At 39.5% G+C, this 11,919-nt stretch overlaps 1 protein-coding gene across 2 annotated transcripts in view; it reads left to right on the forward strand.

Moving 5' to 3' along the window:
• Positions 1-7,069, forward strand: part of vash2 (vasohibin 2) — a 31,007-nt gene extending 23,938 nt beyond the window's left edge. For both annotated transcript variants that reach the window (XM_044329699.1, XM_044329700.1), the window contains exon 9: positions 944-7,069. In XM_044329699.1, the coding sequence (XP_044185634.1) occupies positions 944-1,013 (70 nt within the window). In that variant the 3' untranslated portion in view covers positions 1,014-7,069. The remainder of the gene's footprint in view (positions 1-943) is intronic.
• The last annotated feature ends 4,850 nt before the right edge of the window (positions 7,070-11,919 follow it).

Raw genomic sequence — 11,919 nt, forward strand, 5'->3', positions numbered from 1 at the left:
AGATCAATATCACTGTAACGTCTGGACATGAAGTTGGTGCTGGGAGGTGATTATTAAATACACCTACAAACACATCCAAACCTGAACACTAACAAATCTAGAAATTACAGTTTGTAGTTTTAGGCTGAATTATGTCTTGTTGAACCTCTAGTTGACCTTTCACCTGACATGTACACTAATAATTACACAAGCCAGTATCAGCTGATTTACTTGTTAAGGTGGACCAATTCTAACGATTGTAACAATTGTACTATTTTATTTGTTCTTTAATCCTTTTAGTTATGAGAAGTCACAGAGAACAGCTCGTTAGTTTTAAGACAGTTGAGGTTTGTCCTGGTTTAGCTCTACTGTGTAAAAATAACAAGGGAAATAACAGGATTTCTGTGATTTTTCTGTTATTTTTATACTGTTATGATGTTGAATGTTTATGTTAAATATGGTCAAAGGTCCAAAATTTGAGGTGAACGTATGTAAAAAGCTTTGTTGTCAAAGTTACCTCGACTTCCTCCTCGTGGTGACATCAGCTGGTTCACGTCATCTGTTCTGTAGTCTTTGTTGCTACGCTTCTTCCATGACGTCCACTCTGATATTTTAGATCAGATTTGAGCTTGAACACGTACGGATGTATTTGAGTTTCCATTTCAAATAAAGAACAAGAAAAAGAAGTGAAATCCTTCTATTACTGTTAGTTTATGTAGCCTCTTGATCCCGAGGGAGGTCTTATAGAGACAGGAGCTACAGGCTGAACTGAGGGGCTGCATAAAGGACCAGTATGAGATGAATAAGGAGTCAATATAGAGCTGGAAATGTGCATGATATCTCCCCTGTAAGAAAGAACTGTCAACATGAAGGAGGACTTCTACAACCTCACTGTGTGATCTGACCGTGTGTCTGCTCTCTCTCTCTCTCTCTCTCTCTCTCTCTCTCTCTCTCTCTCTGTCAGGCCGGCCTCGGTGGAGAGGAAACCTCCAGAGCTCAGCACTCTCAACGACGGCTACCAGATCCGCATCTGACGGGCTGCCTCCTTCACCTCACAGTCCTCCCGAATCCGTCCGGACCTCTCAGCCTCCCTGAAACAAAGAGTCTACCAGCCACCAGCGTTACTGGAAGAGGAGTCACCGCAGCTACTGTCAGCTGTTTGGATTAGACGAAGACAAAGGTGGACGATGAACACACACGTTGATATGTTACAAGAGCTTCACGGCGGACACTGTTTACCCGTTCAGTAGCAATGAATCCTCGACAACCACCTCGACCCCGACAGCCTCCACGCACAGTCACACACTTCAGTCATGTAGCTGAAACACTTTCCCTCTGAAGAAAGACGAGCGCATTTGTACATTTCTAACATTTAAATCAACCCGTAGTGAGAAACTGAACACTGAGAGCCGTCGTGTCCTGACAACAGACGCAACCAAGTATTTCTCTGACCGCTAGGTGACAAAAGTGTCAAGAAGGGCTTGAACAGGTTAGCGTTTGTCAATAAAAATAGATGAATTTATTCTTCAGTGAACATGTGGGAACAAAACAAAACCAGATGAATTTCTTTGTGGTTTAGGCATGTTTTTATGTAAAATTATTATCATGAAGCCACTTTTATAGCACAGTTTTAGGGTTCAGAATGAAGGCAGTCAGTGTTTTTTACAGCAGGTGTAGTTGTCTTCTTGACTACTGCAGCACTTCGGCTTCATCTTAAAGAGAAATAAACAATCTGGAGGAACGTTCTGATAATCGGTCCGTTAATAGAGCATATCATAACTGTTCAAAGTCATATTTTAGTTCCGCTTTTCCAAAACCCTCCTGAACCATCGGAGCGGTTTCAATAAGACGACTACGTAGACTTCCGTTTGCAGGTTGTATTGATCAGAGAGAGAGGACGAGTTTAGAATAAGGAGAGGGACGTTCGATAAGGTATGCAGCGGAATCAAAGACGCAGAGTCGATAGAGAGGAAAAGAGAGGAAGAAGAAGAGGAGGAGGAGGAGAGGGAGAGATGAAGAGAGAGGTTTCACTGCAGAAGATCAGAGAATGATCATTAGAGCACTGCGGCAAACCTCCCGTCTCCCCCCTCTCTCTCTCTCTCTCTCTCTCTCTCTCTCTCTGCTCCTCTTCTTTTGCCCTCTGTTGACACATAACCGGAGCTCAGTTTCCATCCGAGCTTCCTGAACGTCAGAACAAAACTCCACCAGCAGAGAAATGGAAAGACTGTCTCAATAACTGAGCACCAATGGTCACAATATTTTATATGTTTTTTATATGAAGACAAAAAACTCACAACTGAACCATGAATTCGGCAGATCATTTGAACTTTACGTGATTATTTATTAAACAACATGATTTCTATGGTTATTTATTGTGTCATTGGAAGGGAAAAGGTTCCTCTACTGTAGGATATTAATGTTGTTGATTCCTCAACCTACAATCTGAGGTTTCAGCAGTTGATTAAAGGGATGTGAAATGTGACCTTTTTCTTACTGAATACATTAAACTCTTCAAGCCAAATCAGCTCATGTACTCAATGAGCCCAAAACCTGTGATGAGAAGTCAACATGGCTTCATTTTAAAGGGCAACCACTGATCAGGACCAGTGATTTTTGTGTTTTTGGCCTGAAGAGTTAAAAGTATCCAGTATTATGCAAGAAAAAACATCCTTCAACTAACTGTTAATCTAAAACTACTGGAGAAAAGTCAGAAGCCCCTCAGAGACACTAGACAGTAATTGTAGTAAAAAGATGAAGATACATCAGCTAAGACTGAAACATGAAAGATAAAGAATCAGCTACAAAACTGATGAATGTTGAGATAAACTGACAACATTGAGGACTAAACCTCCTCATCTTTAGAGAGTTTTATCCTGAATCAATCTCCAGTATTTCCACAGAAAGCTAGCTGGAGTTTTGTATTAGTTGATGGAGATCAGCTGTAGCCCGCCCGTGTGTTCACACAGTAAACCAACATACCGTCAGCCAGCTGCCGCCATCACAGCTGCTGCTGCTGCTGCTGCAACAGCTGGAAAAATAAAACGATTCCACGAGCGACTCGTCCGAGTTCAGCTGCAGCCAGTTCGACCGCTCGGACAGAGAGTGAGAGCAGATGTTGCAACAAAAGCCTCGTTCAAGGCCGAGAGACGACACGCTGTCAGAGGACGTCGGGTCAGGACCCTTCAAGGGCTTGTAGATTCATCTTTGGCGACGAAAATGACGAATGGTGAAATCATTTTCTAATAAAGAGATTAAATCAGTCAAACGGGCTCCGCTTTGACAACCTGAAACATCAAAAACTTCAAAGTAGTTTTTCAATCAGTGAATCATATTTTGAGTTGTTTGTGTGTGTCAGGAAACCACGTCAGCGCTCGACGAAGCGTCTTCTCGCTTCTCATGAAGCTTCAGTAACAAGTGGCCTACAAGAGTCCGTTCAGTACTGTATGCACTGTTTCACGCCCCTTAATACGCGCGTGACGTATCATAAGGATTATCCAGAAATCTAATCCAGTTTGAATATTTGTGATTGTTTTTTTTTTTTGGATTCTCCTGTTGAGGCCTTCGATGAATCACAGCTTGAAATCTCACATCACACACGTGTGTCCAGTAACGATACAAACAGGAGAATATGACATATCAAAGCCAGAGATAATTCCAAACACAGATTACGGACATGTATTTTTTAGACATACTGTACTTAGAAACAGTATATATATGCATGTACATCCAGACATATCTACATGTTTATCACATCCATAGAACCTCCATGTATTGTACAGTTTAAGCCTTCAGACTGAGAACTATGCAAGTCAGTTTTCCTCAAGAGGTTTGTGAGTCGTCCTCTGCTGTCCAGCTGTAACTACAGTCGGGGTTACATACCTCGCTAAAGGGCAAATATGGCTTTTTCATCCAGAAGTCCATGTTTCAAACCAACATTTTTCAAGCCTCATTGTCTAGAAGTTGGATTAATTTAAGCCTTTAGGATACTTGAAAACATGACAATGAACTTCTATAGTTTTCATCTGAAGGATTAACTTGAAGAAAAGTATTTGTTTTCCAAAACTGAGATCACTTTTGTTTCATTTAAGATGCATCAGGCAACTTTTTTTTGACACTGAGAGGGAGACCAGTAAACTCCCGTCATAGTGCTGGTGTCTGTGCTTGAACAGTGTTTAAAAGGTACCCTGTGAAGTTTTTGACCACTAGAGGCGACATAGAGCGATGTTTTTAAGAGTTATGCACCAACAAAGAAGACTGCTAGCAAGCAAAAATGGATGTAAACGATGTAGGTTTCTTTCTAAACTTGGGTTCACAGATATTTTATGGAGGAAAGAAATGCATTCAAGGATACATAGAGTGCATTATGGTGAGGAATAGTGAATGTAAACATAACCTTGAAAAACTTCACAGGGCACCTTTAATGTAAACGGGGACCTTTTATCTGCAGTCACTTTCTGATGGAAACTGATGGAACTGGTGTATTTTTATAAATCCTGCCTGCTGCAGCTTAAACTTTGCAACAAATGGAGCAAAAATGCTTTTCTGGAAAAAACACAAACAGCTTTGACTTGTGTGTTTTTTTTTTTTCACATCAGTCGGAGGATTTTAGACGTCTTTGTTCAGATTGTCGTTTTGATTGTTTTATCAGTTTTTGTTGAATGTTTCAGTGTCTTCTCACTCGCAGAACAAGTGTGTTTTGTTGCCAACTGAAGACTAAACAACATTTTATCTTAGCTTTTTGTTCCAACAATAAGCTATGCACACGCTTGTGTTTCCAGAACACGCCATGACAACAAAAAAAAAAAACAGCGATCCTAGTCTTCCACGACGGAGGAGGAAGAGGAGGAGGAAGGTGTTCATGGCTCGATCTACACACAAAAAAACAAATATTCAACCGTCTCAATGACACAAAGCAAAAAAAACAGAAATGCAGTAAATCTTCATTTGTTTCAATTTAGACTCTCAGTAGCTTTTCTTCACAACTTCCTTCCTGTCAGTGCAGATCCAGTCTGAGCCATTATCACTGATTCAAGGTGCTGTGAAAAAATAAAAGTCTGAATATTTATGATATATTTGTGATGTTTGGCCAGCAGACGACCATCGCACAGCCCAGAGACAGTCCTACAGTCACAAACCAACCAGCTGAACGCGTGACTGTGGTTGATATTTGTGTGAAGGCTCGATGTTTGTTAGCAAACAGAAGAAGCACAAAGCCGCTTTGCTTTTTAAGTAGTAAAAAACGGAAGTAGAGAAGATAAATCTATATCTAACATATCTTGGAGTACATTGTTCAGGAATGTACAAACTGTACAAATGGAGATTCAACAAGTTTCAAGAGCCTGAAGTTCACAAATTTCTCTCGATGCATAAAATGCAAACATTAAAACTGCAGTTCTGAGGATTTTAACCAACAACAGTGATGAACTACCTGACTGCTCAACAGGGACTCAAACTGCAACATGGCGACAAACACGGCAACAAACACGGCAACCAACACAGCAACCAACACAGCAACAAACACAGCAACCCGACACAGCAACCCAACACAGCAACCCAACACAGCAACCCAACACAGCGACAAACACAGCAACCAACACAGCGACAAACACAGCAACCAACACAGCAACAAACACAGCAACCAACACAGCAACAAACACAGCAACCAACACAGCAACAAACACAGCAACCCAACACAGCAACCAACACAGCGACAAACACAGCAACCCAACACAGCAACCAACACGTCAACCAACACAGTGAAACTCCTTGTAGCAACTGAAATGTGTCAGAAACGTTTGTGCTCGACAATTGATCCTGATTGAATGTTTTCTTTTTGTTGTTGTTGTTGTTGTTGTTGTTGTTGTTGTTGTTTTTATACATTTGGAGTTTTGTCGTATGAAGACGTTTGGGTTTCATTCATTGATTGTACTTTATGATTTTGAATGAGAAGCGTTTGTTAAAGAAAAGAACACTTTGTGTTTGTAGCAGGTGTTTCTTTTAAAAAGGCCTTTGATTCGTTTCCAAAGTGCTGACGTCACATTTCAACTTTCTCTTCGTTCTAAACTTCCTGTTCTGTTAAACGCACCGCGCTCTGCTCTCAATCACTGTTTTAACACGCCGGACACACAAGATAAAAACAGTTTATCCTGTAAAAACTTTACACGCTAGTCGACTTTATGACCAAACAAGTTCAGCTAATCAGTTAAATCCAGAAGTGCCCTGTTGCATATTAAACCCAAATGAAAGAAGCTTTACAGTTTATGTGCTTCGGCTGCTAATTTGACAAAAAAAAAAAGAAGATATTAATCGATCCTAAAAGCCAAACCGAATCCAGAGCAACATATCGAGACAATATCTGAAACTAAATACGATCCCAGTGCCTCAGCAGCTGTAATCAGATAGAAATATCTTTATTTAACGTTTGTGTCTTTGCCCATGTGCAACGTGCAAAAAAAAAGCTGATTCTTTCACCACAACTGTTTTATCCAGTGAACAAAGTTTTTGTTAACGGTGTCATTCACGCTCACAACGACTCTCCCCCCCCCCGTCTTGTTTTTCTTGTTGAAACATTGATCTTGTTGTTACTGAGTCGTAAAAAGCAGAAGAACAAAGAGACGGTCGGCTTTCTATCCAACGACGTCGGCCTGAGATGAGCAAAAACTCTGTGTGTGTGTTGTGTGTCTGTGGGAATCAAACCGTCAACCACTGTAACAACATTCAGCCTTTCTGAGTGATTTTAATACGTCACAGAGCCACGAAGAGCCGGCTCACACACACACACACACACACACACACACACACATCACTATTATTATTATTATGATTATTATTATTATTATTCTGTTTGAATGAGCGCTGTTGAGTCCGTCCAGGTTTCCTGTGTGAGGACGCCAGTGTGCTTTTGTATTCCTGTGGAAATCTATAGTAGGAGAAGATGTGACCCTGAGTAATTATTATTATTATTATTATTATTATTATTATTATTGTTAATAAACTCTCCTACTGTTACAGTATCAGTGGTCTCACAGCAGCTGTTTTTATCAACAACTGTAGCAGCATGTTTTCTTTTAATAAATGATCTATGTTTTTACCTGCGTGTTCTCTCGTTTCTCACATGAACAGAAGAGATCTGCTTTTTATTGCTCTGCATTGATCTGCAGCTCTTGGTTCTTTGAAAATAGCTTATTTTTGCTTATTATGAGATGTTAGTTTATATGTTAGAACCTGACCAATAATAAACCAACCTGTTCAGTATTATAAAGGTTATTATTGCTCATCACACATGTAGAGCTGATTAGTTGATCAACAGAATATTAATCTACTATTAACTACTATTTTTACAATTTAATAATAGTTTTGAGTTATTTTTTAAGAGAAATTGTCCAGCTTTTTAAATGTGAATATTTTCTGATTTCTATGATAATAAATAAAGATCTTTTAGGTTTTGGACTGTTGGTCGGGACAAAATAAGACATCTGAAGACGTCATCTCAGGCTTTAAGAAACATCATCATCAACATCATCGACATTGATCATCATTTTCTGACATTTATTGACCAAACAACTAATCAATTATTAATTGAGAAAATAACTGTAGTTGCAGCCCTGCACACATATACAGTATATATATTACATACATATAGTTTTACCTAAATGTTGTCTGATACATAGCAACGAAATGCCAAAGATATGTTTGATGTCTCACTCTGTACGTATCAGTGTTATAATTCTTTAAATAACAAACTTAATGAAAAACTTTGTTGTTTAAAAAAAAACCAAAAAAACAATTATCGGCAGATATGTCATCAGATTTTCTCTCTCAAATATTGATATCGGCCTCAACAATCCAGTATCAGTCAGACTCTGCTGTCATACATCACTGACAACTACTCTTCATCATTTACCTGTTTAAAGTACTTTTAAACACATTTCACAACTAAAACTCATTTACTTATATAAAAACTTTGTATTCAGAACTTTTACACTTTGATAATGCTACTTTGAATTATTAGTTTACTTATAACAGTGTAAAATATGGAGGCAACATCACAACTTCCTCAGTATTATATATTATATTCATTATATAACAGTAAATAGTTTAGTAACAGTGAAATATGATGTCATAACTGATGGGAATGATGCTTCAAAACTGTAAGAATAATATTGGACAGACGTCCTTTAAGGATGTGAGCATGTGGAGGATCAGCTGCTGGCTGGTTGTGAGTTTGTCGGCCGGTGAAGTGAAGCAGCTGAGCGAGTGACGAGCGGATGGATTGATTTTTATTGAGGGGAAATTCTCCGGAGAAATTCATTCTTATCAAACACAACCAAAGCCGAGCGTTAAGAAATCCCTTCTCTGTCAGCAGCAAACAGCTCAACACGAGGCGGCGTTCAGACTGCAGATAAGAACGAGGAGGAGGATGACGAGGAAGAGGAGGAGGAGGAGGGAAATTCAGGTGAACACAGAAACTGAAAACATCCAAGAAAGAACCGACTGAAAAACAGAAACAGGAAGTTGCCAGTTTAAAACCTCTAAACTCCCCAAACACGCTCCCTGCTGAGCACTCAGCCTTTAAAATGTGCTGAGAGGCAAACAGCAGACGACTGGATGTACTGATGAGAGCCGTGGTGTGAATATGAATACAGATGTGTGTGTGTGTGTGTGTATGAATGTGAAGATGAGATACACGCTGCTGAAAAAGAATAAATTATTCTCAGCAAACTTCAAGCAGAAGCTGCAGCGAAACCTACAATTTGAATGATGTTATTCCTCTTCAGATGACACCACAACTCCCGGCTTCTGATAAAATAATCTGCTTACGTACCGCTGCAGATGTGAGTGTGTGTGTGTGTGTGTGTGTTAGACGAGCACATGGAGGCAGCAGATTTATAGAAATAATCCTTCATTTCTCATCTGTGCAGCAGATTAGGGGATTGGAAAGCACGGGAGGCTCACCTTGATCAGTGTGTGTGTGTGTGTGTGTCAGCAGCTTATGATGATGTAAGGTTTGTGTATTTGTGTATTTGTGTATTTGTGTGTGTGTGTGTGTGTGTGTGTGTGTGTGTGTGTGAGGATCAAGCTGTCGAGGTGAGAAGGCGAGACGACAATAAAGCTATTCAAGATATAATAGAGGGAAAAAAAAGAGGTAGTTCAGCCTGATGTTTGGTTTTAAAGTTTCATTTGTTCTTTTGTTCCTACAGGGTTGATTTTCCACCTCATGCTGTGTTTCAAAATAAGACACACATATCATCTGCTCATATTATAGAAGACAATGACACAATCAATAAATATTTTTGAGCTACTAAAGCGAAAAAACTTGTTCTAAAGCCAGAAAAAGACGACGTCAAACCAGCTTAATTATTCAGATTTCAACAATCATTTGGTTTATAAACCAGAACAGCAGAACGTGACGTCCATCTCGAGCCCAAGATGACGTCTTCAAACGTCTTGTTTTGTCCGACCGACAGTCCAAAAACAAAAGATATTCAATTTACCATCATGTAAGACAAGTTAAAACAACAAATCAACACCTTGGAGAAACTGGAACCATCACATTTTTGGGGCGTTTTTTGCTTTAAAAATGACTTAAACAATGAACGGATTATCAAAATAAAATGTCAATTAATCTACTGTCTGTTAACTAACTGTGTTGTTATATCTACATACTGAGGCTCTTTAGCTGACATGCACCTCCTCACACACACACACACACACACACACACACACACACACACACACACACACACACACACACACACACACACACACACACACACACACACACAACTACACGTCTAACTACATGTTTCAGTTTAAGTATTTGCCGAAATAACAAGACACGACAAAACATGAAGCATTAAAGTAGTGAAAAAAAAAACATTATGCTGGTGAGATTTCAAAATAACAAACCAACCAAACCAAAATGTCTTCTAAAGACATCTCACCAAAACATTTAACCACATGTCTGGACTAACTGCGACCGGTCAGCTCGGCTACATATTTCTGAGGGTGGAGTTACAGAAATGTTTTTAGGAACAGAAACTAAGTTTGACCTCAAAAAATCATTTCCAGTCCAGATCGTTTCTCCACCACAAAGCCTCATGAAAAGACAGTGAACATGATCACTTTTCGGGTATACAGTGAATTGTTTGAGTGCCACATCATCATCCTGCATTATAAATTGATTTCTTTACCTGAAACATCTACAGTTTGTCATAACTGGACCTTTATTTTGAAAATCTAACAGCAGAGATGAAGAGTTTGTGCCAGAAACCTTTCATATCATCCAGCTGCTGCAGCGGTTCTCAACCTTGTCTCACTGACCCCTAAATACAAAATTAACAGGTCGATGTGACAAATGAGGAGATCTTTCCTTCTCAGACTGATGAATCATTTTTAGAGGCCTGAGGAGGCACAGCAGACGAAAGTTTGGGCACAAATTCCCAAAAGTGTGTCCAAACTTTTGACTGATACAATATTTGTCAAAAAAGAACCAAAGATAAGAGAAATGACTGTTTTGTTCCTTATTTTGTTCCCAATTATCTCACAAGCTCTCAGATTAATCTAATGGGTTCTTGTTTGGTCTTGAGACGCAGGCTGGAAACCACGATCGAAAACAGGAAGTCATAAAGACACAAAGTTAAAGTTACATACAATTTGTCTGTCTGCTTGTCCTGCAAGTTTCCAAACAGTCTTTGTTTCACCAAACTAACAACCTACTGCAACATTAAGACAAACTACTGGTCAGCTTTTAGTTTATCCACCTTTCCTGCTCCATCACTGGTTAACACACAGTTCACTGTTGCCATCTAGTGCTCACAAACTAAACGACTAGAAAGAATCACCTCTCTGTGGTTTCTGCTCCTCTGAACTAGATCAGAGTCTGCAGAGAAGCAGCTACGAAAATAGATGAGCTGCAACTTCACACGAGACGTCAGATATCTGAGTTCAGGAGAGAAACCTCTGACATGTTAGTCAGATGAGTAGTGACTAATCACAAACTACAACAGCACAACAGTGAATACCAGTTGGGGCTGCAGCTAATATTTATGTCCATTATCTTCTCTTTTAATTCAGAAAACAATGACAAATGATCACTACAGCACAACGTGACATCATCCGTTGTCTGGTTTTGTCCGACTTTCGATCCAAAGCTTAAAAATATTCAATTTACAATAATGTGAGAAGAAGAAAAGCAGCAAATTCTCACATTTAAAAACCTGAAACCATCAAATGTTTGATAGTTTTGCTTGAAAAATGATTTAAATGATTCGATCAAAATGTTTGCAGAAATGTGTTAAATCCACTTTGTCTGCCTTACTATAATTTGATTATTACGCGTTTATTAATCAGTAAAGGATGATGTATTCTCTGGGTTTACTGCTATTAAATAAATCTATTATACAGTTTCAGTTTCCTCCTGATTTTAACATACAGTATTACTGGTTTGTCACTGTCAGGTTGTCAGTTGTGAACCTTGTTTCACTACGATGTCAAACACAGACTGAAGTGGAGCTGCTGTCAGGAACATGATGTTATGGGTTCATGTGTGATAATCAACTTCTTTAATCTCTCTTGTCTCACTAAACTCACCCGCTGACAGCGACAGGATGTAAATATCACACTGAGCAGTGATTCAGTGTTGGTTGTTATTCTGTGTGAACTGGTGACGACATCACAACCTCTGCTGCTGCTGCTCCGCTGGAACAACAGACATAAAGGAGCCTGTGAGCGTCGTCGTGCTGCAGTGCAGAGTGACGCACAGAATAACAAGAGGTCTGAGTCCTGGAGAACACCGTGTTTGTGAGCCGTCAACGGTGCAGCCATCTGTCACCGTCACACACATACAGAGACACACTCACAGATAGATAGATACACACACACACACACACACACACACACACACACACACACACACACACACACACACACACACACACA

The sequence above is a fragment of the Thunnus albacares genome, chromosome 16, assembly GCF_914725855.1.
Source record: "Thunnus albacares chromosome 16, fThuAlb1.1, whole genome shotgun sequence".
Taxonomy (NCBI): Eukaryota; Metazoa; Chordata; class Actinopteri; order Scombriformes; family Scombridae; genus Thunnus; species Thunnus albacares.